Source organism: Ambystoma mexicanum, chromosome 11 (genome assembly GCF_040938575.1).
Source record: "Ambystoma mexicanum isolate Mex_15411 chromosome 11, UKY_AmexF1_1, whole genome shotgun sequence".
In the NCBI taxonomy this organism is placed as follows: Eukaryota; Metazoa; Chordata; class Amphibia; order Caudata; family Ambystomatidae; genus Ambystoma; species Ambystoma mexicanum.
In genome coordinates, this window is record NC_090934.1 from 563,069,991 (window position 1) to 563,097,662 (window position 27,672).

Below are 27,672 nucleotides of genomic sequence, written 5' to 3' on the forward strand. Positions count from 1 at the left end.
TCGCGTACCTATTCAGAGGTCATTGTAGCCTGCGTGTACCACGCGTATGCATTTTTTGTGTTTATGGGTGCCACAGCGTACTGTGGGTCCTTCATTCCATGCACGTGGGTTACTGAGGGGTCACGTGCACGTTTGCTTTTGTTTTTTGGGTTGCCTGAGCATTGCGTGACCCATCATTTTTCCCCAGGGGTTGCATACAGCCTTGCAGGAGCACAGGGGTACCTATTCCATCTAGTACCCTGCCCCCTTCACCCCAATTGCCCAATTGCCCAGGACAATTGTTTTCTGCACCTCCCATTCGCACAAGTACATCAGTGCCATGGTTGGGAGGCGACCAAGTGGTAAGGGAGGCAAAGGTGGCCGACCTACAAGACGTGTCTGCGGTAGGGGACGTGGCCAGGATGAGCAGGGTGGCCAAGGTGGCAGAGGTGGGCAATGTGGGCAGGGTATCCCAAGAGGGAAGTGTGTCAAGGACCATTCAGGGACACCTATGCCCCCCCAGAAGGTCAGGGAGATGCAACTGACACCATCTCAGCTCAGGCCCTGCCCCCCCTCTGAGTCACCCAGCCGGGACAGTGTTGGTCCCGGCCCCTCCCACCAAGGCAGTTGTGCCGCTTGGTCCTGGCAACAGCACCCAGCATCCAATGCCTGCAGTGAGACCTTTGGTCATCGTGCCATTGCCTGCTTCCAGTGGCCAGTCCACCTGTGCTTCAGCCCCTACAGACCGGTGCGGCTTAAGCCACTCTGGGTCCGCACCACCTCACATGAGGAAGAAGCGTGCTCTTGCGGAACAGGCTAGGGACCCCAGACACGGCTCGCCCCTCCCGCACGTCAAGGAAGCAGAGTTTCAATAATGTGGAACTAGACGCACTTGTGGGCTACGTGTCGGAACATGGCCGCGAGATGCTGGTGACGGCAGAGTGCAAGACTACGACTGCTCAGCATAGGGCCCACTTGCATTGTATCACGGACCACATTACTTCCTTGGGATTTGTGAAGCGCATAGCTGATGATTGCTCAAAGCGTTGGAATGACCTCAAACGCCGAGCAAAAAACAAGCTGGTTTCTAATTACGCCTCTACTCTGGTGACTGGCAGTGGGTCACCACCAGAGGAGGATGAACTCACAGAACATTAGGCAATCGCTGGTGGGTTCATCGCAGAGGATCAGATTCAATGCGTGGGAATCCTACCAGATCTTGAGACAATGTCCGGTGAGTGCCCATGCGTGTGTGTCCAGACCATGTGTATGTTGCTTGGGTGATGTGTTCTGATTGAGTGCCAGGTCAGGCTGTGTAGTCATAACTGCCATGTATGACCCAGGTAGTGCCTCCAAGTCATCCCCCGCCCTTGGGTTTGGGGTTCACTGTATCCCTACTGACCACTGCAAACACTTTACACATGATGACTGCACTTGCCCTTAAACTGCCATCATGCCACGACATTCTTATTACAGTTTTGTATCTTTATTCTACCTGATTGATGGAATCATTTGCATGAATAACGCAGATTTGTGTGCCTTTCTGCCTGAAAATCACCATACTTCAGACAAGGATTTTCGCCTAGAAAGGCGCACAAATGTGCGCTTTTCACACAAATGATTCCATCAATCAGGCTGATTGACTGCTGCGCACCTACACATGTACTGCACCCGCTCACTTCTGAGCCCTGTTTGAACATTCAACATGACGATTGACTTGTGTCATGTCCAAGTGACCTACCATTGATGTATCCATGTGCCTCCCATCACTGTATTTGAACTCACTGGCGTTGTTGCAGCGTGTGACACGTGTGTGTTTTGTCCCACTCTTTTGCATGCTCTGTCTGATGTTATGCGTTTTGCATGGATGGGGGACAGTAGTGATTAACTCCCATCCGGGTGTCCATGTCAGTTCTGCCATGGCTATGCTGCGTGCCATCTGTGTGCTGGCATGTGTCATGTTTGTGGATGGTCCATGCTACTCACAGGCTTATGTGTGATGCAGGTGCTATGTACCATGAAGCACATGAGTTGCTTTTCCAATTTGGAGTCATCAGTGTCTGCTTTCAGGGTGCCCTTCCACTTCATTGCCATTGCATGCATGGGTAAGTTTGTGTCATGTGTGACATGTCTGATTAATGTATTAGATGTGTACATTGTGATGCCTATGTGTGTCGGCTATGCTGATCATGCGTGCCTTCATGACTTCTCTTTTCATTTTGTGCAGGTGATGAGGCACTAGATGTTGTGGGCTCGCAAGGGTGGCACCTTGTGACAGTAACTTACACAGAGGCATTGGGCTTCCATCAGTTGTGTGGCCGGCCTGCAGTCCAAACTGTGTATACACCCCTAGTGGGTATTAGTGATGATTTCTCCATTGCATGGTTGATTTGTATATTGTATTCAATATTGCTCATTATGCATATTTACATGTAGCATCTTCATGTCTTACCTTGCCTGTCTCCATTGCAGATGCAGTTCATGTTGTATGCAGTACCCTGCCACATTTACCTACCAGCAACACACTGAAGATGGGAGTGCTCGATGTGCTGGCTTTGTCAGGTTGTCACACTTGGACTATTGTGAAAGGTCACTGTCAGACGTTGCCACTGTTGGGTCCTGTATTCATGTTTTGTCATGCTGGTAAGTATATGTTCATGTGTGCAGTTTGTTTTTCATATGTGAGAGGGAATTGTCTGTGGCCTGTTTCCATTAGTGACGGTGCACTTTGTGACAGTTGTGTCATGTGTTGTGCATTCATTTGGTTGCTTTCACATTGCATGCCATGGTGTCTCGGGCGGGTGACATGGGGTTTGGGAGGGATTGGGTGACATACCAGTATTTGTGTGTGCTGTTTTGCAAGGGGCTAGTCCTTTATGCAACATGATTGTGTGCCTTTTACTGAGAGCATTGGCTCTGTTTAAGTAGCTAGGGATGCACACAATGTAGCACTTCCAGGGAAACAATCTCAGGGTAGTATGGTTGTGACAGTTGACTGTACCTTTGTCATCATCGATTGTGACCTGGTATGTACCAGGCCTGTGTGCACTCCGCAGGGGTGGGATTTTAGGTGAAAAATGTTGCCACAAGCTGGGTACGGGCTGCCCCGCCACGTGGCCATACCCCTTCCATGCACAGCGGGCGTGCATGTGGTTGGGGATGTGGGGGCACCACCATGTCCACCGGCACACCGCGCCGGGTTGCAACGTTGTGCAGGACACATGCTGCCACAATGATCCTGCACACTACTTGGGGTGCATATGGCAGCTGGACGCCAGAGCAGTCAAGGGAGCGGAAACGTGACTTCAGCACTCCGAATGTGCGCTCCACTATGCCCCGGGTTGCAATATGGGCTGCGTTGTATCTTACCTCGGGTGGTGTGGTGGGGTTCCGTATTGGCGTCATCATGTAGGTGCTCAGAGGGTAAGCACTGTCCCCTGGGGAGGTGATAATGGTTGTCATTAGTTGGGTTTTGCCATTTCTCTGTGTGTGACATGCATGCATGTGCACAAGCATTTGTACTCACCAATGAGCCATGTGTCGCCATGCCTCCCAGCTTCCAGGTCCCGGTTTAGGGGTGACATTCTGAATATGAAACTATCATGGGTGGACCCCGGATAGTTGGCATATACAGAGGTGATGATTGCCTTGGCATCACATGCAACCTGCACTTTTTTCTGGAATGCCAGTGCTTGCAGTTGCGATAGATGTACTCAGTGGCCCTAGGAGGATGTAGAGCCACATGGGTACAGTCAATGGCACCCAGCACTTTGGGGAAGTGTGCCACCCCGTAGAAGTCCTGGACCATGGACTGCCTTTCTGCAGGTGTTCTGCGCATGTATATGTGCCTGCGGACTGAGGGGCGTGCAGTCATGATCGCCAACACCTGGTGTAGGCAGCGTGACTGCGTGGGCTGTGAGACATCCCCCACTATGGCACTTGTCCGCTGAAATGACCCAGTGGCCAAGAAATGCAGTACAATGAGCACCTTTTCCAAGGGGCTCAGTGCTTGGGAGCACAGGGTGGGTGATGTGAGGTCATCCTCCCACTCAGCGACCAGGTCTAGGATGATATGGGGTGGAATCCTGTACCTGCTAGACCTGGTCATCGGTATCCCAAAAAGGATGGCCCTGGGTAAAAAAATGCAGGGCCTGGCTATCCTCCTCCTCCTGCGGTGTCCCACGACCACGTCCCACGACCACTGCTGAGAGGAACTGTACATTCATCGTAGCGGTATGAGCTTGTATAGTGTTTGCACGCACTTTTATGCTGCGCGGGGGCGCTTATGCCAGCTTACGCCTGGCGTACGTGTTTCCAGATTAGTGCGTCTTTTGTGGCGCCCAGGTTTTCCCTGTTCGATTCCATGAATATGTGTTGATAGGGCGCGTGTGGGCATTGTGAGGATTTGCCAGCGGTACTTCCCCCGTAACGCCCAGATTTTTATGTGTTGTTCCCCATTCCGCGTGTTCCACCCTCTTTTTAGGTGTGTGCGCTGGCCTGTGTGTGCCTTCACTGGCCGTCTCGCGCACAGCCTTCGGGATGTCTCAATGACGTGTGCGCCGCATGCGGATTCAGCGCATATCGCAGATAAGCCACGCGCAGCGCCTTCCACGCAACGACAATCGGTTGTTGCGTGGCTTTCACATGCGTGCGGCGTGATTTTCACGCTTGCGCCCCCGTTTTCAGCATACATTCATTCCATGAATTACAATGATAGACCCTTTGTTGTCCTGAATGGACAGTGTTTTTTTTTACCTGTGGCCATCTTCAAAATTGTGGCATCAAGGAAGAGGCGATAAGAGTTCTTAATTCGAAATAAAAGCATTGGTAATTAGTAGAGTGAAGCTGACAGACAGAAGGATTATCTAAGGGATAAGGTGGAAGACACTGCTCATTTGCGCTGTTACTTGGTGTGTCACGCGTTCAAACACGCTTTGGTAATCGTGCTTCGCCCACGCTGTTCCAGCGCAAGAGCGAGCTGTTCGTCAGGCTTTCCTCAGAAAGGACCTCTCAATACCGGCCACCCAGAGCTACAAGATTAACTCCATATAGACTCCAACCTACAAAGGCGCAGCCACAAACAAAAGACAGGACTAAGTCTTGCCAAGAAATGGGCCAATACCTGGCAACAGCCGCCGAAGAGATAGACGTGGCCGATTTGCAGGAGCTGTATAAGCAGTTTGTGGTGGAGTGCCCCAGCGGAGCTCTACATTTACACGAATTTAAGCACTTCTTTGGGGTATCTGAAAACAATGAGGCCTCCTTCTACGTGGACAGCATGTTTAGGGCATTTGACAAAAATGGGGTAAGACAATAAATTAGATTTGCGCCACTCACTGAGGAGAAAACCTGTTCTAGTGGATCAAGGGTGATTATTTTGTTGGAAAAATACTATGGTACTAAATTAAGCATATCTGGAATTGGATATTACATCTGTAAACATATCAGGTTTAAGACTGTCAGCATGATCAAACTGCTTTCAGTTTCAAGGCATGCGCTCCTGCAAACATTGCTCGCACACGTCCACCATAGTAAGAAGTTTGCTGGTAAAAACCTACTTTGGCATGCATTCTCCGGGTGAAGTTCCTCTCAGAAATTGTCATTAAATATGTTTAACTGCACTTTTTCCGATCCGCCTAATTGTTTCCTTAGTTTGCATGGTGGAGTAGGGCAGCGCCGGGGCGAGTACATGTCCTACTCTGCCATACACGTGTGGGTGCATTAACACCAGCATGGATTTTCATGCTGGTGTTAATGCAATGGATTCCTATGGAATACGACTGAAATGACCACCTGGTAAAAGGCATGTGTATTCCCTAAGAATCCATGTAGATGCTGATCCCATAGCATCATTTGCAGGTGGGGTGATGGAAAAGCGAAAATGAGATTGTGCCTATGTTCTGTTCCTCACTTTTCCACTGCTTAGTGGACATTTCCAATACTTAGGAACATTTCACAGAGGGGACCTTTTGCACAAAAATGCAAGTGGAGGCCGTCCACTCGATGCAAATAAGGTGGTCAACGAACACAACCACCTCTAACATCACAAGCGTAAAAGAATGCGTTGGTGCTGAAATACACTGCAGGAGGAGGAGTGGGGAGGGGGTGGGGGGTAGGCAGGTTTCCATTTTGATAACGTTTTGGTAGGCAGTGAATGCCGGCATGGTGAAGTATGTATTTATATGTGTTTTTTGTACATGTCTCAAATGTTATTATGGATAAATGTCCACTTTTTAAAAATGTTCTTTATCAAATCAAATTAATGGAATTAATGTTCATTCAGTGTTCGCATAATTGAGTTCTGAGATGTAGGTAGTTTGTAGTCCAATGGGGTGGTAGGCCAAATTGCTGAGTATGCGTAACTAACTGATTAATACACGAAGAACTGTGTGTTGTTATGACAGTGGTTATTTTATGCAGTATAATAGTACATTAACATAACTTATCACAATATAACATTTCGCAGTGATGGGCCCTTAAAGGACCTGTGATTGTGAAATGCTAGGAAAAGAAAAAAATAATTTCTATCACTGTTTGAGGGGTAGAAATGCAAGTGAGACATTAGCAGTTCATTATAGGTCAGGATTGCCCATCCCCGCCTGCACCTGTTTTAAACAGGCTCAGGGGAACGGGTTTGATTTCGGTGCATTTCAAAGCGCCTCCTATTCATGAATTCGGGATTTGCCTTGGAATGTGCAGAAACACCTCCTTTGAGGACTGGTGTTGCGCAATAGTTCACAGGGGTGGGGTGAGGGCACCATAGATACGCACATTCTGATGCCCATTGAGAATAGAGATCACAAGTGTTTCGGGCGGAAATGAAGAGGATGCGCGGGGGCATCAGAATCTGGCCCATGCCTTCACTGCATTTTTGCACAAGGTCAAAATTTGCTGAAGTGCAAATACCATTCCATTTTAGCCCTAGGGTACACTTTGCCTTGGAGCAAAAATGCATTGAAGAATGTTTTTTTTTCCAATTTTTGATTCAGTGCTAATGCTGTGCAAATGTGCACACTTTAATGAAGGAAACACATTTAAACCAGTGATACGATTTCAAATTGTAATGTATGACCACTATGTAATTCCCATGAAATATATATTACTGGGAACCCGTTTACTGACTCAGTGGGTTGGGAATTGTGGAGATCCGAGTTCTGCTCCCAACTTCTCTACTCGACCAAAGTCCAAGGCAAACTGCATTCTCCTTCGGTGCCTCAGTTCCTTAACTGTAAACTTGTGAGTGCTTGTATTGCAAACATGCTCACCCATGACTCCTATTTTAACCGCCATAAGAGAACTGGTTATTTAGATTAAGAAGGGGATTGTTTGCCAATGTTTCAATATGCCTATTGACTAAACTATAATCAATTGACCTACCGAGAATTCCTACGCAGGACACAGCACCATGCCCGTTCATGGCAAACCCTACCCTAATATTCTCAGTTTTGGAAAGGTTGGTGTGTCTGCCATTTGATGGCACACCCTATACTTTGAACCCACGTTTTTTATTTGATTAAGTGTATTCCCCTCCCCTCTAGCCATATTCTGTTCCCAGCATCCAGGTTTTTCTGACAGTCCCTAAAGATGTACATGAGTTCTTGCCTGTTAGCAATCTCGAGTAATGTCACCTGTCTTTGCAGGATGCCACAATCGACTTTCTGGAATACGTTGCAGCGTTAAACCTCGTCTTGAGAGGGAAACTGGAACACAAGCTGAAATGGTCCTTCAAGGTCTTCGACAAAGATGGGAATGGCTGTGTAGATAAGAGTGAACTACGGGAAATTATACAGGTACTTTCAGGAAGAGATGTTCATTTGTAAATTTTTACACACAAAATCGAATATTCAGCCTAGCAGTGACTATGCATTTTCTGATACAGCTATTCATTGAACTAAATGCAAGATATTGCCATCTAATTGTCGGTTTATGGCTTAGAAAGTCAGTTGCATAAGAGCTTGACCCTTTCAGCGTTCCACAACACTCTTGTGTTTCAGTTGGGGTGTGAATGAGGTGTCTGTGAACTGCCCTGCAGATCGTGACATTTGGTTCAGCTTGTAGAGGTGGGTGTGATAGGTATTTCTGGTGTCTGTGTCATGTGTATTACATGTGAAATATTTGTGAAAGTTAATTTGAGTCTAACTTGGAGTTTATTGGATGTCGAAAGATGTATATTGCTAGGATATTTATGCCTTGTGGAGAGTATGTTGCATGTTGACTGACATATATGCTTTCGTTACATGTGCATGCTGGAGTGCGTTCCACGTTGAAGGTGGAATGGTTCAACTTGTACAAATTAGGCTGATGTAGTGCATTTCGAATGTCTTTATGAACTCACATGTACGCGTACCTTGTGGAATGGGTCTGATGTTGTGTCACATAAGCCTCTGGTATGTGTGTGTAGCATGTTGCATGTTCACATAACCTGGATATGTGTGCATTTACGAGTCTTTGGAATGTAGAGTGTGGTATATTCAGATCTATGTGAAAATCCGACGCGGAATACAGCGATGTTGAAAACTTTGCATTACTAAATAATTGAATCCCGCATTCCCCCCCACCCACGAGCCCCACTCCCTACTTACCTTTGCTTGGCCCAACTTACCTTCTCTCCCATACGATCCTCCTCTCGCTTGTCCCCTGCAACATATGTCCCCAACCCCTAAAGTGCGTTGGGACTTCAGTCGCAGGGTCCTTTTCTTTTTCAACATTATTAATCCCTGTTGCTGCACTCCTTCTCTTGGAAGCGGGGAACAACCCCGCAGCCCCCGATCCCATGATCATGAACAAAGGGATAGGGGGGCACTCCCACAACCCTTGCTCGGTATCATGGGATTCAAGATTTGTGTTCTTGCTGAATGCGCACAAATCGTGCATTCGGCTTTTTTTGGGGGTTATTTTTGGCCAAAGCAGTATATTCAGATTGTAGAGTTTACCTAATGGGTACTCTGGGTGTGTACGCCATGTGCGACGTGTGTGAATGGATGTTGTGTGTGATTTGTGAAACTGTTGGATGTTGTGTCACTAGTGTGCCTGTTTCCCTTAGTCTGCCATTCCCACAACAAACTGAAACATTGTGCAGTCTACTCGCTCCCCAGGTCTGCCTTTGCTATCACAGTATGCTTTCATTATATATTTTAATCTCTCTATAGTTAAGGTTACAGCACACCTTATATAGGAAAATTAAAACATGTTTTCATCTCTAACCTTAGTTCTCATTCATGAAAATTCACCAGATTTGGCATACAACTGATCTGGTCTAATCCAAACCCCCATGATGCCACATCTGACAATGTTTCGTTAAAGCTTTCATGCACAAAATGATTGCTGGTTAAAACATTTTGTTTGCATTATGATTTCCACAGTGGCTAAAAAGATCAGTCTTTCAATTACTATATCTGGAAATTGTTGGCTTCAATTTCCAAAAATGTTGGCGCACACTTATGTGAAATTGTGCATGCTGATAAACATTTGAGAGAAAGAAGTGCATTGCACTTCAAACACCAGAGACTGCAAGTGACAATTTGAACACCTGCACGAAGACAGAGCCCAAAGGAGACAGGGCCAGTCTAAGGACCATAGTCTTGAGAGGAAGGTTAAGTTGCTGGTTTTCTTCCCCATTAACCCAGTCATTCACAGTCCATTAATTGTTGTCATAATAAAGAACCCTGGAAGTTGTAATCTGTCTATTGATTCCTAGACTTTTGACATATGGTGTCAGGAGTGGGGTCAACATAGCACCAACCAAGGATTCCACAATGCCTCACCTCCTTCAACACTGAAGGTAGTAATGATCTCAAACAAAGCCACTTAACATGACATATACAGTTGGTATGAAGCCATTGATCTCACTGGAGAGAGTATTTGGCTCTCGATGAGTAATACAATCCAACTTCTGACAGTGGGGTCACATGCATGTATTGATCCGAAGTTTAGCTTGTCCGTCAATAATGAGGTTGAAGTTGACACTGTGTTTGTTCACCAGCACTCTAGTGGGGAGGTATTAGACTTGCCAGTAAATCATTTCTCGACTGCAGGGAGTGTCAAACTGAATCAGCCAGGGGGCTGAACCTTTGAATATATGGAAATCAAAAGAATACTAACACAGACACAGGTGGGTGCATATTTAAAGCATTTAGTGCATCTGATTAGTACACGTAAGGCAAGTGAAACAGGATGAAACCACTTAAGAGGGTTCCGAGTGAATTTTGCTCAAGAGAGTTAAAAAAAAATAAGTGATTTAAAAGGATGCATTTTACAACATAAATTTCGGGAGATATTGCAAAAAAGTCATTTAATTTGAAATATTTTGCATGGAAACACATCAATATCCCCTACACGGCTCCCAATAACATTTACATATCGGGGCATGGAGGCGCTGCTCCTCTCATGACCCGGGGTCTCCATGGAAATGAAAGAGAGGCTCTGATTGGAGCATCAGTTCCATTTCCATGGCAGCCATGTTGGGTGAGTTCTTGTTTGAACATGGTTGCTGCAACCGTTTTTTCAAATGATTAAATTGCTATTGACACCCCAGCATTAAAAACCGGGGTGTCAATAACACCTACTCATCAGACTGTACCGCGTAGTAGCGTCCCAGGGACCCTTGTTAAAAGCCCTCAATATGCTCTGCCCTATTAACCCAGTCCCTGGGCCATTATGACATGGTACAGCCCACGGAGCTGGTGATTATTGCTTAATTGCAGATTTTATCTATGTTTCAGATATCTAACATGTATCACGAAGGGCTTACAGCGTGGCTGCAGAAATAAATACGATTGACTTTTGTACAACAGAAAGTAGGTGTCACTGTTTATCTTGCTTTAATACCCCATACTTGTAGTACGCTGTTTTTCTTCCAGTCTGAAGTCACGGCAGGCGATGAGCCTTTACTTTCCTCTCCGCTGATAGAGCACATTGATCTTTGATATGCACTGTCCACCTTGAGGACCTGATGAAGTGGTTTTAGGAGGGTTATGTTTGAAATTCCTGTTCTACCTCATTCCAAGTAGATATAGAGAGGTCGTTAGCAAGTAGTAATTCTTGAGTACCTTGAATGACAGTTTGAATGAAAGCACGATTCTCTTGTTCTGGTACTTATTTTCCAAGACTCCACAAAATGTTGAGTATCAACAAGGTTTGTTAATGCTATCCAGATCTTAGGCATCCATTGGATGGATTCAGGTTAGTTTTATCTTTCATGGACTCAAGAAACAGATTAAAGTCACCAAATACAATCGTTTGAAACACTGCTGATGTTTAGCCTCAGAGCAATCATTATTTCTGGTTTAAACCTGTATAATGGGCACAGAGGATAGTCTGCTAAATACATTTTTTCAGAGAGTTAATAACCTTCAATCAGAGACATATGTATGATATATGAATTTTTGGATTAAGCATTTTAGCTGTAACAAGTGGGGTTCTAAATAAAATAGTAGCTTCAACTCATTAGATAGGATTTATGTTGGCAAGATTCGTGTTTCAAATAGGGGAGGGGGGTGAGGGGCTTCTTCAGTATTCTGCAGTTTTCAGTAGTTTTACATTGCCCAAAAAGATTTACATTCCAGCTTAAATGTTTACATGTCCCAAAATCAATAAGTTAAGAGTCATGTCTGTTTGTAGAGAGCATTACAATAATTGTACAGCACATTGTTCCCCAATATTGTTACGTTCTTAATTGTTCTTTAAATTCTCCATCTTTTCAAAAATGTGTTAAACCAATATCATTAGTGATGCAAACATGTTTAAGCTAGTCAGTGACTTGCATCATATATAGTTTATCCATATTGTATTCCTCTACGCCATCCCCTCCAACGAATCCAACTGCTGAGTTATGCCAGCTGTTCTCCCACCTCCTGACAATAGTTAATGGAAGAACTTCTTTCCTTCATACCTTCTATTTCACCTACAATGCTCAATTGCAGTGTGTCTGCATTGTTCTGCATGATTAATGACTGAGCAGGTAGTTCACCGTCCATCGTATCATATTCAAAATTGTCAACACAATCCTGTACTCTCTTACTTGTTTGCAATATGTTTCGATATTTTTGCAATATCCGTTATTTGGCTAGTTGGATCAGAAGTTGAGCTGCTTCCTAGTTTGAAATCCAGGAGTGGGCTTTAGCATTACTGATAACCTTAATGCAAGCAGTACCCTGTAGAGACACCTAACATCACAGGGTCTCAAATTTACTAAAGAATTATTGAAGTGTTTCTATCTTTAGTAATGATATACATGTTTTTTTGTTTAGACACATTGCTTTCATAATTTGCTCTTTTAGTACAGATTTTCCAATACAGGCAAAAATGCTATGGATTATTCAGCATTGAGTATTTTCTGAAAAGAGACTCTTTCTACCAGTTAGAACTCCTGAACAAGATTACAGTTTCCTGCTCCAGGAATTATATTGTTGATTAATTTAACCACTGCTCCCTTGGGTCTTTACCTTCTGAGTTTTTGGATATTTCCAATAGCTTTAATTTTAGTGTCCATCATCAGTTTTTCAAGAAAGTAGGTCTTTTGTCACAGATATTTGAGTGTTCATGAATTCTTATTTAGTGTTTGTGCTCACTTACATTATGTGATAAAGTGAAACCAACTGAACATTCAAGACACTTGGATTGCAGTTAATCCCCTTTAATTTCATCCACACAGAACAATTTAGGGTTTGATGAATACCTAGCAGACTAGAGTTTTGTAGCTGTAGCTAAAGGTGGACTATGTTCAACCATTCAGGATAGATAACTTATTTGGTGTAGTGACCTATCGAAATGGGGTCTTAGACTTCAGGCCTCATTACAAGTACACCGCGTACTAGAGGTTTTGTCGGTGAGGTGGAGGAAAAACCTCCATCAAAGGGCTTAAAGTAATTTGGCAAAATCGCCAGAATTACTGTTGCCAGGAATTACCGCCAGCTGTAATTCCACCGAAATCCCTATGGGGTCCTATGGACTAACACCACCATACTAGCATTTGTCATCCGGCGGTAATTCCGCCCGACCAAATGGTTGTAATGGTAAATCTATTTGGCATTATATCCACCAGATTTACCACCGGAAATATTGCCAAACCTGTAATGAGGCCCTAAGTCTGAACTTCCCCATTCTAAGGTGCACAGTCCAAGGGATATAGTATCCTACAATCTTCTTGACTTTTCATTTCATGGGATATGGTACACTGCATGCTTTTCCTTGGATTTGAAAAACTGCTTGCCCCATATAGTGTCACAGGCTAGCCATGGGTTGCCTTCCAAAGCTCCAAGGTATAGGTTCTGCATGCACTTACCAACAAGCACCTCTTTCTGTCACCTTGCTGTCAAGAATGTCCCGCCCCTTTCCTGGGAATTGCCATTGAGGTCACCAGCAAGTATATCTTCTACCATGTCAGTGTTGTTGTCAGGCTGACGTTATTGTTACCCACCAGCCAAATGTTGCCCTCTTAGGTTAGTGCCCTCAATAGGTGATTTCTCATTCTGCTTACGTGCTCCTGCCAGAGGATGAGATATAGAGGTCAGTAGGCTAGAGCTGATTTTTCAGAATGTAACACTATGTTTCACTGGGGAATGTGAAGACGCGTATGGATCCCTCACTGAAACCCTGCCTAAGGTCTCCTCCTAGGTGTCCAGAGAAAGCTAGTCTTTTCCTGATCCTGACCTTCGAGGTGGTGTGCTGCGGGAGGATCATCTGGGAGGAGACATGGCCTAGGGTGGTGAGGAGATCCTGTGGAGTGAGAAAGAGTATTTGTCCTCTGAAAGGAAATGCCTTTCTGGGTTGCCGAAACAGGTAATGGCACATTGTCATTATAATGTCACTAACCACCATATGAGATCTGTAATCCAAGTTACAAGTCGTGTTAAAGCTGAGCAAGCCTTATTAACATATCTTATTTCAGGATATTTCAGAATAAACACCTTCCTTAGTCCTAAAGGTATAATGTAAACGGATCTAGAGAAAATGCCTTATCAAATATATTCCCCTGTAACAACTTATTTTGACAATCCCTCTTTTAATGAGTTTAAGGGAAGTAGGGATGTCATTAAAATTAACTCAATTGTTGAAAGAAACACCTTTGTTGAAGGAGGCTGCAAGTCTCAGAAGCCCAGAAGTACTGGGACAAGGAAGAGGGCATGCTGCAGCAGTAGTCAGGCAATGAAGCCTAAAAGCCCACACCTAAAGGAACCTGGGAGGCAAAAGGCCCCCTCAGATGCAGGCAATTAGAAAGAGTGGAAGGAGCTGGAACTGTGACTGGAATGCGAGCTGTAGCAGTACTAGCAGAAGGAAGAGGTCAAGAGGCTGGCAAACAAAGCAGAAGTGGGAGAACAAGAGGGATGCCAGAATGTGGAGACTGCAGATTTCACGTGTTTGTTCTGAAAGGGTTGTGTTCCCACAAATTCCGAAGTGCAGAGGCTACACAGCAGAAGACATGCAGGAGAGCTGTCCTTCCCCAGGTGAGCCTGATTGCCGTGGTTGCAGCGCAGAGGACGCACTGGAGACCGAGGCATAGAGCAGTGGGTCTCAGGAGCAAGAGGCGCTCCATAAACGTGTGACTAGACCAGAGACACCTTTACGGAGGAAGGGTGTGGGTCCCTAACAAGCCAGAAGCCGTAGAAGTTGTGGCAGAAGTCGAGAAAGCAGTGCGACCTGCAGAGCAAGTGTCAAAAAAGCCAGTGAGTGAAGCACAGCATTCTAACACCTTGTGCAAGCATTGCTGGCAACAGTATCGAGTTCCCTGTTAACTCATGTAAGATTTAAAGCAAATAAAAGTTGGTCATTGAAGCTGAAATACCGAACAATCGAAATGTATCTCTCGCATATAATGGTAAAGTCATTTTACTCGCATCGAAAGCTAACGCTTCTTAGATCCATTGTTCCATCTTCAAAAGACTGTTACCACATCAAGGAGAGGTTGCCTGTCACTAACTATGAAGAGTGAATGCTGCGAAGATCATTACCAAATACCTAACCTTGACAATACAAATGTTCAAACCTTTAACTTGCGGAAACTGCATCAAGGAGTGGTCGTGTGCGCCTAATTGTGATTCCCAAAGGAGGACTGACCTCTATCCTCCACTTTGTATGGGAATACAATTTAATACAAATCTTTAAACCTTGAAAACTACATCAAAGAGTGGTTGTATGAGCCTAATTGTGATTCCTAAGAGTCATTTCTATTGAAGAAGAGAACCAGCATTATCCAAACCAAGACTCTCCCCATATTAACAGTGAAACCTGCCTTTCTCAGAGTTAAGAAGCAATCTAACTGTATTGTGAAGCTTATAAGAGTTCACTGGCCTAAGATACAAGTGTACAAGCATTCCCTGAAGCTAAGAGAGTGGCACCAAGGATTCTGGGTAATTACTTGGGCTGATAACTGGCAGAAAGGTGTAGATACATTTGCAAAACAGAAAGGTGATGGCTGTAAGGTTTTGAATGAATCATAACCAGATACATTTGCGGAAGGGAAACTGGCTGCGTGTAAGACTATTATGAAGCTTACACAACCTGTAGTTCCAGAGATTGTGGAAGACAGAGAGACGTGAGCCTTCAAGGCAAACCCAGGTTGTTATTGCGACAGACAGACAAGAGGGGCAAAAAGGCTGCCCCTTTTGAAGAGAGTTTTTCAGAGGAAGAGTACAATGCCTACTTGAAGTTGTTGAAGAAAATGTAAAGTGTATCTTATCGAAACCTGTCTAGAAGTACAAATCACTGAAGCTGTGGTAGTAGATCAAAGTACTGAAGCTGTGGTGGTATATCTGTTTGTCAGTGGATGCAACATTTTAGTAGTTATTGTAGTAGTCTAAACAAAGTGGAGTACTATGAGACATGACTGTTCTCATAGTAAATGAAGTAGGAGTGAAGTTGTTGTAATGGAAGCTACAGCACTGAGAAGTCATCCTGACAAATATACCATTGTGAATTCTAAAACTGTAACCAAGAGAATCCTAACTGTTAACCAAGAGCTGTGTATCACTGACAGTTGTGGATGATGCATTTCTCTTGAACTGTGGCAAGTCATCTTGAAGAGGGGATAAAGCATTGTGGCTGGGATTACCATTGGTGCTATTTGGTGGAAGTGGAAAGTGGCTATTTTACCAAGGAGAAGAGATTTGCTATCATTGGTACTTTGGTTAATAAACCTTTATATGGACGTTGAAACATCAAGAACTGATATAAGACATGTTGTTCTTTGGTTGACACTAAAGGAATTGACCTTGAATCCCGGGGAAGGGAAATCACCTAGGACATTAGAAGGTTATTCAAAGACTGTGAATGGTGCTCATGATATGTTGTATTGCCATATATTTTCTTTGTGTATTTGTTGCTTAGTGTTAGGGGCAGGTATCCTGTGTTAGAGTTGTTTCCCTTAGCTTTGGTTAGGCAGGGAAATCTGCAGCAGAGATGGGAGGATGAGGCATTTTGATTATATTTTCTTTAATAATAAAATGGTATATGTTGATAAATCATCAAACGGTTGTCTGCCTTGCATTACTGACCCCTCACAGGAAGCAGTTGCCTCACAGTGCTTTATATGGGACTCATGTATATAGGAGGACACATAGGGGAGGACCTGTTGTAGGTTAATATAGGAGCTCCACTTTAGTTTTAGAGTTTCCCCTAGTTCCCCATGGCATCTGTCCAACCCAACTCCTAATTAGTACTAAATAGAGATCTGTTGGACTATACTAGTAAACTAGATATAATGTGTATCATTGTCTCAAAATCCCCTCACTGACCTCCCAATTAAGCAAGATGGGTTTTCCGGGTCTCCGGGTTTGTGGCATCCGGGTAGGCAGGCTTTTTAGAAGATTATTGTTGGAAAGGCTCATTGCTTTGTAAGGAGTACCCCCTTCCCCACGGACTGGCCACTGGTACTAAAATATCTGCATGCTCACCAATTTGAGGCCAATGGTTGACTGATAATAAGTTTGTATCTCTTAAAAATCATTTTTCTGGCGGCAATCACATCTGAAAACAGATTGGTCAAAAGAGGGACCCTGTGTCACAACCACTAGGTGGTCGCTATGGCACTGATGGTGGAAGCAACGCTAGCCATCACATTTTTTCACATTTCTCTTAGTGCCGGTCTAGTTGTTGCATCCAAGATGGTGCCACGCACAATTTATATTCATTCTGCAGCAGAGGATCGCTGCGTTGCAATCCGCTCTTTTGGTAAGACGCTGTTTTCCCTTTTTGGCGCTTAGCCTCTCTTCCTTGCCTTCTTTCCTTCTGCCTCCCTTTTTGGTCGTTTCCTCTTACCTTCTGGTTCCGTTCATCCTGCTCTGCTCTACTTACCTCCACCCGGCTCCCCCCTGTTACTTCCACTGGAATTCTCACAGCGTATTTCAACTGTAGTTTTTTTTTAGTTTTAGCCTCTGGGTTTTTTACCTGTTCGGAGGATGCTCCTCCAGTCCGCCAGGGTGTTGTTTCTGAGTTCCTCCAGCAATCACTCTGGCGGCTGGAGAGGAACGTCCTTACCTCTTCAACGAAAAACTGTGAGAATGCATGAAGAAAAAGTAGAAGACTACTGCTAAGACTTCCTGTGAAAAGACCGAACAAGGGTCATCAGGTGAGGAGGAAGGGTTATCAGCTAACAGTCAAGCATTTGAGAGCTTGCAATGCCAAAAGACATTGTACATGGGGCAGTTACAAGAACTCGTGACTGTAGTACAGTCTCTGTCTGCCGAATTACAAATCCTTAAAGCGGAAAAAGCCAATCTTAGACAGATATTTGCTACAAGAGACGCAGTGTTGATGTAACCCCTACCGGCGATTCTACCTGTGCAAAATTTTATGGTACACCTTAAAATCTCAAGGAATTCCTAGATGCATGCACTATGCATTTGCTATTTCATGAAACCACATTAACGACTGACAAGGCCAAGACTGGCTTTATGGTTTCGAACATGTCTGGGGGCGCATTGGCTTTGGCTACCCCTTTGGTGATCAATGCAAGTCCGATGGTCGCGTTTTATCCTGCCTTCATGCAGTTTTACGACTACTTTCAAAAGACAAGAATTTACATACAACGCATATGAATCGTGGTTGCATAACAAATAAGGCAACCAAGATGTTCTCACATATGTTTCGAGATTCAAGAAGTTGGCCTCTGAAGCTGGATGGCCAGAAACTGCTCCTTTCACCATATTTAACAGGGGACTCTCAGATGAGGTTAAGGATGAACTGGCCCGCATTCCCCGGCCACAGTCTTTGGCTGACTTAATATCTCTGGTTCTGCAGATAGAATTCCATCTACAGGAAAGACGCAAAGCGAGGAAGAGACAGAGAGGGGGTCCTTCTATCCCAAGACCACTGACCCACCAGATGCCCAAAGACATCCCGGTAGCTGAAGAACCGATGCAAGTGGGATCAGCCAGAGGCCCACTAACCACAACAGAAAGGCAACAAAGGAGAGACATGGACTTGTGTATGTATTGTGGATCCCATGGACATCTGCTTTGGGATTGCCCATAATTTCCACCTAGGAAGCCAGGAAACTTCAAACCCTGGTCATAGAAGGGATGCTTGACCAGGGTGGTACTAAAGCATCCTGACTGATAGACGCACAAGATCCAGAAGAGACAGAAGATCCGTTGATTGTTCTGAAGGTACAACTACAGGATGAGTCCAGTTTCACCATTGAGACATTGGCTCTGATTGACTGTGGAGCCTCAGGAGTGTTCATGGATATTCAATGGGCAGAGAAACATCATTTCAAGTTGGAAGACAGATCCATAAACCAGCCAGTGGAAGGTGTAGATGGCCGGCCTTTAAGTTCCGGCCCAATAACCAAGAGCACAAGAGAAATCCAGATGCACATAGTTAATCACACAGAAGGAATTGTTTTTGATATCATTCAGGCAGCCCATTTGGTTGCGCTGACATAATCCTAAAATAAATTGGAAAGAAAACCTGGTGACGCCTTCTTCGGGTTTCTGTAAGGACCACTGTTATACTGATAACACTCCCTCCTTCGCCAGGGTGGCACAGACCAAGGGTCCTTCAGAACCAATTTCTACTATCTAGGAAGTGTCACTGGTTCCTACCAGTTACTATGAATATATACAAGTCTTCCAAGAAACCCTACCCAAAGAACTGCCCCCTTATCGACCGGAAGACTTCTCTATTGATATTCTTCTGAATGCAATTATCCCATTCAGACTAATGTACTCTCTCTCTATCCCTGAAAAGAAAGCTTTGCGGCAGTATCTTGATGATAACCTCACCAACCGTCTTATAAGGCAATCCAGGTCTTCAGCAGGTGCTTCGTTGTTTTTCATTCCTAAAAATGACAGCAGCAAATTAAGACCATGTAATGACTATCTAGGTCTAAACAGAGTGACTATAAAAGATCAGTACCCCATGCCCTTGATAAAAGACATCTTGGAAGCTGTCCAGGGAGCTATGCTATTCGCTAAACATGATCTAAGAGGGGCTTAACATCTGCTCCGAGTAAAACAAGGTGACCAGTGGAAGACAGCATTCCATACTCCCTTTGGGCTGTTCGAGTACAAGAAATGCCCTTCGGGTTAGTAAATGCTCCTGCCATATTTCAACTTTTTGTGGATCGTTTGTTCTCCGACGTCTTGTTCTGACATGTGATCATATATCTAGACGATATTCTTGTCTATTCACGCAGTCTGAAGGAACATCAAATCCACCTCTCCGGAGTGTTGCAACGGCTCCAGAGGAACCAGTTGTTGGCTAAACCGGAGAAATGCCTTTTCGAGGTATGTTCGGTGCCCTATCTAAGGTTTATACTGTCCCAGCAAGGTATACAAATGAATTCTCGCAAGGTGCACGCTATTACCTCTTGGCCTACTCCCAAATCGGTCAAAGGCATACAAAGGTTTCTGGGAATGGCCAATTTCTACCACAGATTTATTCCTGATCTTTCTAAATAGGTTCTCCCCATTTTATACCAACTAAAGAAGGCAGTCCCCTTTCTCTGGTCGTAGAACACAAAAGAAGCCTTTCAGACACTAAAAGACAGGTATATTTCTCCACCAGTCCTCACACAACTTGTTCAGACCAGCCCATTCATTGTAGAGACCGACGCCTCACATGGAGCTATCGGTGCAGTACTGAAACAGGAAGGAGACGATCAAGAAGAACATCCAGTAGCTATCTACTTTAACCGCAAGTGAACATAAATATTCAGTTATTGAGAGAAGAGCTATTGGCTATCCGTGTGGCTTGCATAGAGTGGCGACATCTTCATCTTGGTACAGCTTATTCTTTTGAAGTTCGCACAGACCATAAGAACCTCCAAGTCCAGCAACAGCTTGAATGCAGCAATAGCAGACAGGCCTGATGGGCCTATTGTTTCTCCTGATATGACTTTCACGTTACCTATCTACCAGGAAGTCAGGATATTGTAGCTGATGCCCTGTCCCACCATACCATGGCTGGTGAAGAAGACCATCCAGAGAAAAAGGAAAAGATCCTTCAAAACAAGCGAATCATCCAGATTATCCAACCTTGTCTTGACCAGGTCAAGTCTAGGTACGATATATCTTTTCTCTAGAGACTGCTTGGTAGTTCCTTCGACTGAATTGCAAAGAAAGATCTTAGCTCTGGGCCATGATATTCCCCCTGCAGGTCATCGGGGAGTAACGTCTACCTTGGAACTCCTTTCTCGCTCTTTCTGGTGGCCCATGATGAAGACTGATATTCAATCCTATTGTTTGTTCTGTCCAAATTGTGCCAAGAACAAGTACAGTTTCCAAAAACCAGTGGGAAGACTCACTTAGTCACCCATTCCCATCAGCCCATGGACCCATCTCTCTACCAATTTTATAGTGGACTTACCTCCTTCGAAGGACCATACAGCCATCATGCTCACAGTAGACTCGTTTACCAAAATGGTACATTTTTCTCCCTTACCTGGTGTCGCCTCTGCAGATATGTCTATGGTCTTTCTTCGCAACCTCTTTAGGTTTCATGGCTTGCCTCTCCCCGTAATCACAGATAGGGGTTCACAATACACCTCTCATTTCTTGGCAACCCTATGTAAAATACTGGGCATAGAAAGATAATTGTCATCTGGATACCACCCGCAGACCAATGGGCAAACAAGTGGGTCAATCTCACAATGGAACAATATTCACAATGTTACATTACACGCACACATGACAACTGGTCAGACATGCTAGCTTTGGCTGAATTCGCATACAGCAATTCTTTGCATACAGCCACAAAGATTAGTCCTTTTTTTGTTCGTGTGGGGTCCATCCACGAGCGCTACTTACTTCAGTACTCCCATTAACCAATTTACCCTCCCTTAATGTATTGTTGAATCAAATATCTGACAACCACCAGACTGCCAGAACATGTCTCATTACGGCCAAGGAGAGATACAAATGCTATGCTGATAAATTACGAGGAGAAAACCCTGAGTGGAAGATCAGGGATAAGGTCTGGCTATCTACTAAGTACTTGCCACGCTGGATTCGTCCATCCAGGTTATCTCCCCATTATCAGGGGCCTTTCGTCATCTCTTCCCAGATAAATCATGTAGCCTACATATTACAGCTGCCCAAAGCTTGGAGGTGCATACATCCAGTCTTTCCCTCCTCCCTTCTTAAGTCTTATCATCCAGATCCCTACAATCGATTTCAACCAAAAGGCTCTACCCTGCGACCCGAAGAAGAAACTACACTGGAAGAGTATGAATTGGCTTGCTTGTGTGATTCCAGATATTACAGAGGGAATCTACAGTATCTTGTACACTGGAAAGGATACACCTCCCAGAAATGCACTTGGAAACCAGACTCACACATTCATGCTCCAATTCTTCTTCGTCGATTCCATAGAAGCAACCTGTGGAAACCAGGGCCGAAACGGAGGAGAGGGGGTAATACTGTCACAACCAATCAGTGGTCACTATGGCACTGATGGCGGAAGCAACGCTAGCCGTCACATTCTTTTTACGTTTCTCTAAGTGCCGGTCTAGTTGTTGCATCCAAGATGGTGCAGCGCACCATTCATATTCATTCCGCGGCAGAGGATCATTGCGTTGCAACCCTCTTGGACTTGCTCTTTGGGTAAGATGCTGTTTTCCCTTTTTGGCGCTTAGCCTCTCTTCCTTGCCTTCTGCCTCACTTTTGGGTCATTTCCTCTTACCTTCGGGTTTCGTTCATCCTGATCTGCTCTACTTGCCACCTCCATCTGGCTCCCCTGTGACTTCCTCTGGAGATCTCACAGCGTATTTCAAATACAGGTTTTATTTTAGCCTCTGGGCTTTTTCCCTGTTCGGAGAGTGCTCCTCCAGTCCGCTAGGGTGTTGTTTATGAGTCCTCCAACAATAATTCTGGTGGCTGGAGAGAAACGTCCTTACCTCTTCAATGAAAACGGCGAGAACGCAGAAAGAAAAAGAAGAAGACTACTCCTAAGACTTTCTGTGAAAAGACTGACCAAGGGTCATCAGCTGAGGAGGAAGGGTTATCGGCTAACAGTCAAGCATTTGAGACACTGCTCTGTAAGACATCATTCCTCATTATTCACCCAAGACCCTAGTCCTTTACTGTGACCCCTTGTTTCTTTTTAATGTAATCGCAAAATCCCACCCATCACAGGAAATTGCTCCACTTGTGGCAATGATGGCAATGTGAATTGTTATTGTATCTGCATGAGATTTGCAATAATATGTTTGGGGTTGGATGAACGTGTATAGGTACTACGGAAATATTCTACAAATAATAAAGGAACACTCAATTAACTAGTTTTAAGGATTGGAAAAACTTAAAATGTGTTTATACAGAAGCTCCCTGCACCTCAGGGTGATGAGAACATTTACTGTAAAGGCCATTAACCTATTTGTATACGTCTATGTTCCTCCAGGGAAGCTCTAATTTAGAAACCAAAGTGTAGAGGGGATGGTTAGCAGAAAGTCCACACAAACAAAGGCAGGCCTTAATATTATTCATTGTAATTCATTATCATCATTAATTACAACCTAGGTGGCTCTCCAACCGTACTCGCTATGCCCTCCTGAGGTGACTAAACCCTAGGTTGCGCTGGTGTGCACTTATGTAGGGTTAGGAAACCAGAAAAAGAGGCTTGTCCTAACTTATTTGTAGCTCCAGATAAGATTGATCAATTATAATGTTTAAAAACACTTCAATAGGCCCTATGTACTGGGCACCAGAGCGATGGAGGTCATACAGGACAGTATTCATGATTTTCTAATTATCCTGTTTAGCAACCTCACATCGAGTTAAAAGCAGCGGGGAAGGGTGGTTGGTAACTAAAACAAGGCTCAATATTTGAAGAGGTACGTGCACATCATGTTGCCCACCAGTAGAGTGGTCATCTTATAATGGGATATCTTAACCTGCACCCGGCGAGCTGACAAGACAACAACAAGTTAGGCAAGTTTGGACTACTCGAAGAGGCAGAGATGCCCCAAGGGAGCCGAGGATCACTCTGGTTTGGATACTGCGCATTGGATGCAGCAACCAGTCTCAACCCAACACTCGTGTGTGGTGCCTACTACAGCACTAAGGCCCTGTTATACTTGATTACACCACTGAAACCGGTTGGCCATATTTTCTAAATAAGTCCCTAAACATATAGACAAATGTCTGGGAGCCCCTCTACTGAGAATGAAAACAGCCAAATAGCCTGTTCTATGGGTAGGTTCCGACTGAGGAGGGTCTACGACCATGTTTTAGTTCACTGTACCTTTCACAGAGGAGAAATACCCATTTGTATATTAGTCTGGTCCCACCCACCTAGGTAGGCCAGCACCGAAATGCTAGGCAATTCTCCTCTGAACAAGACTACTCCCAGCTAAGTTATCTTCAGAATGCTTTGTCTATCCCATAGCACTTCAGGTTCACACTAGTATCTGATACGTTGTATAACTCTCTACCTTCCCAGCTGATACATTGTATAACTCTCTTCCTTCCAAGCCTGATGTTGGAACACACTTCTTAGACCTTGGAATGACATCTATTTCCACGATGTCAGCTTCTCAGCTCTGGTTTCTTAGTTGATCCCAATTCTGTCAAGTCTCCTTAAAACGTTCTTTTATAGCACCAGACTCTTAGGTCTGTTAATGAATTTTGATTTCTCCCAGGTCTCTCCAAAACCTGAGTTCTCTTATCATCCTCTTATGTGTTTCAACAACCTTTGATTATCTCAGGATTCTTTTACACCGATGCTTTACTGGACAGTTCCCTCCTAGGAATAATCCTGGTTCAGCCTTCTACGGGATCTCTGGTCACCACAAATTCCTTAGGATTGTCAAAACCTCTTGCTCTTTTAGTACAGAAATCCTCTTAGGTCTCTCCATGATCTGTGATACTCTCGGACTTCTCTTAGGTCTCTCCACAACCTTTATTTATCTCAGATTTGTCGTAAGTCTCTCTGTTAGACCATATATGGAATAAAGGCACCATAACCATATACTAAATGACACGCCAGTTGTGAGGTTCATTTCCCAAACAAGTCTGGTTTTATTCAAAGTATCTCGATCGGCCGATCGGGTCTCAACACCTCACGACGTGTGCTCACAAACACTGTGAGAGGAGAGAGAGCGAGCTGTCGATAAAGCAGATATATACATAATACAACATCATTGAACATCATTATTCGGATCACCCATATACATGACATGCAAGCTAGGGTTCAGTAATTGACAGTTAGGCACATAACTTCATTCATTCTAAACATTTGGTATTTCTAGCCGAGGTTTGCAGAGACAGCTTGCTGTTTTGGGGAACGCGGGGCATTGGCACAAGGAAGGATATCATGTTCTAGCAGGGAGACATTCGAACAATGTTATCTGGTTGCTGCGCTTATGAGCTAAGGGTCAGACAGTTCTGAAGGAAAGAAATACCATCCAATTCTCAGTTAACTGCCTTCTACGACAGCGTTTGTAAGACAAGCTGGCACCTGGGCCTCTGATTAGCCGCAGCTCTTATACAGCTTCAAGGCTTCACTGAATAATAAAACAATGTATTTCTGCAGGGTTTCACATTCCTGTCTAAATGGAATTCAGAGTTGATTCAGGGATTCAGAGTTCAAGCTATGGCCACGCACCATGTGTGAGTCTGAAGCACAGAATATAGTTTGCAAAGCATTACAAGGAAAAAAGAAAGGAAATGGCAGACAATTACAAAATGGATCCCACTGGCCAGATTTAGGATTCGTGGTTTGCAGTGTTCATTGCATGATGCAATTTGCTTATGGCCAGCATACATAACGTGACATTCGGGCTGTGCAATTACATTACAGTTTAACAAACCCTCATTTTGGCCTTAAGCCATTACATCATCCTTTCATTGCATCTTCATCAGACCAAGTGTCACTTTCTGAACTACCCAAGTCACTATCATAATCAGTATCATAAACACTAATTGCCATGAATCCTTTCATTACTGCATTCTCTTGCTCAATATTTATTATAGGTTTATTAGGTTTTTGTATTTTGGCACTTAATATCTGTATGCATTCATGTGTAATTATGGAACAGATGGCTGGCAGACATTGTATACAACAACAACAAAGTATGAGGATACTAAGTATCACAATTAGAATAGAGACTACCTTCCATTCCCAGGATTGCAACAGTTCCCAGAACCATGTTCTCAAATTTAAATGTCAGCCACCCGGGGGAACATGGATTTCAGAGCTAAGAACATGTAACCTTTTAATTGCTTCAAATATCGTGGGGGCAGAGTCATTTACGAAAACACAGCATGCTGATCCCACCAATTTGCATACACCGCCATGATCAGCCAAAATAATGTCAAGGACCATTCTATTTTGAAGTGCAACTAGTCTGATTGCTTTCTGTTCTAGTGTCATGTTATACAATATATCAGTGGTTTCATTAATCGTTTTCTCCAACACCCTGGACAACCTTCTAATGTTCCATGAATTTATGGCTTGCCCCCAGAAAGGTATAAAGGATTTGGCTATGTCACCAAAAATCTGTAAGGTAGCATCATCTCTTCAAGGTCGAGATCTAGATATTTTAGATATTTCAGAAGTAGTGGCAAGGAATACACCAGGTAAAAGTATCCCTAGAAAACAGGTATCTTCCCATTCTGTAGGTAACCATGGATAGGCTTGATCCCCACATACAAAATAAACAGGACCTCCTACATATAGTGGTTTATCTTCATGTTCAAGTACAGCAGTATTCATGCATTTGGTAAATGTACCCATCGGATGAGAATCTTTCTTACGCAAACAAAATGGGACAGAATGTGGACTGTGATTAATAGTGTAAGAAGGAGGCATTGCGTCCTTATTACCTACAGGAGCCATCTTAAAAGTTATCAGTGACAGGTATGATCTAGAGAGTCTATCATTGGGGCTAGATGAGACAATGTTCATTTTACTCTTATCTGTAAACACAGAACATCCTAATGGTGTCAGTACTAATCTTTCAAATTCATTTATATTGGTTCCATCAAAGTTTCCGGTGGCACTATCATTCCATCTTCCAAAGAAGAGGCCTCGTAGTGCAGCATAGCAAGCAGTACTCAGGGGCAACCCATCCCTCTTTCTCCATGCTGGGGTAAATGGGGACATACCCAGCAGTTAGATTTATTCAGTATTGCATGGGTCATATTCATAATCAATAAAAGAGTATTGTTATCATAGCCTTTTCGATGCTTAACATCTCGTGCAGGAAGAGTGTAAGAAAGCACATTCGCAGGGATCGTAGTGGGAACAGTAACAGTTGGCAACAGAGTATTCATTTGATATATTTGTTCTAAGTACCAGGTCATTGGAATCAGAGTGAGTAAGATACAAAGGAGTACGATGAATAGCAGGATTTTCACAGACAAAGTCTTTCTCGGAGATGGCTTGATGTCCATATATGCAGTCATAGTTTTATCCGCCTTATCAGTACAAGAGGCAATAGGAGGAGAGGCAGACATTTCTCAGAGAAAGTGATTAGAAACAAATGTTTCTCAGCGTCTGAAGAGAAAGGCCTTGCTGTTAAGCTTTTTTGTTCAATATCTCAGCGAAGTGGCAACACACGTATTAGTCAGTGAAGTTCAGGATGCAAACAGATGCAAACAGGTTCAATTATGCCTGCTTAAGATGATAGCAAGCTGGTGTTTACCACAGAAGCTCCATAATGCAGGAGCAAGTATCAACATCAGATTTCCATAGTGTCGGTACCTTTGCCCCCGCTTGTCCACACAAGGTTGCAAAGCCCTTCACTTTTCAAAGACAGCACTGGGAAACCGCGTGTCAGAGATTCATCCAGTACCGTTGTACAGCTCATGCGCTCCTTTTCCCTAGGCCTCCGTTTCTGGCCCCAATCCGTGGTGGGTCAGAAACAAAGGCTGTTGCAATCACTTTAGATGACGTAGATTGTACCTCGTAGCACCGGGTACAGCGTGATCGATGAAGAGTGCACTGTCGTTGTTTACAGCAGATGCTGAAATAGTGCCAACTGGCGAAGCACAAAACGGTGATGATGAAACAGCAGACGAACAGGGTTGATGTGACACTGATATCTCAGATTTTCTTGCAGTCTCCCCAGGCCCCTTCTTGGGCTCAGGAAGTAGTTTCAGCTGAGTTTCAGTGATGTCTTTATGATCAATTAAAGCTGGCTCACTCTGGAAGTCGGAATCATCAGTTTCTTTTTCATGAGGCAAAGGATGCTGGATTTGTTTTGTGTGTTTTGCATGTATTCAATGTTTGCGAATGCTCACTCGGACGGCAGTC

At 44.2% G+C, this 27,672-nt stretch overlaps 1 protein-coding gene across 1 annotated transcript in view; it reads left to right on the forward strand.

The window, feature by feature from the left end:
• The first annotated feature begins 4,903 nt into the window (after positions 1-4,903).
• LOC138504744 (guanylyl cyclase-activating protein 2-like) overlaps positions 4,904-27,672 on the forward strand; it is a 161,768-nt gene continuing 138,999 nt past the window's right edge. Inside the window, exons 1-2 of the mRNA XM_069625264.1 lie at positions 4,904-5,284; positions 7,620-7,769. Coding sequence (XP_069481365.1) covers positions 5,090-5,284; positions 7,620-7,769 — 345 coding nt within the window. The 5' untranslated portion in view covers positions 4,904-5,089. The remainder of the gene's footprint in view (positions 5,285-7,619; positions 7,770-27,672) is intronic.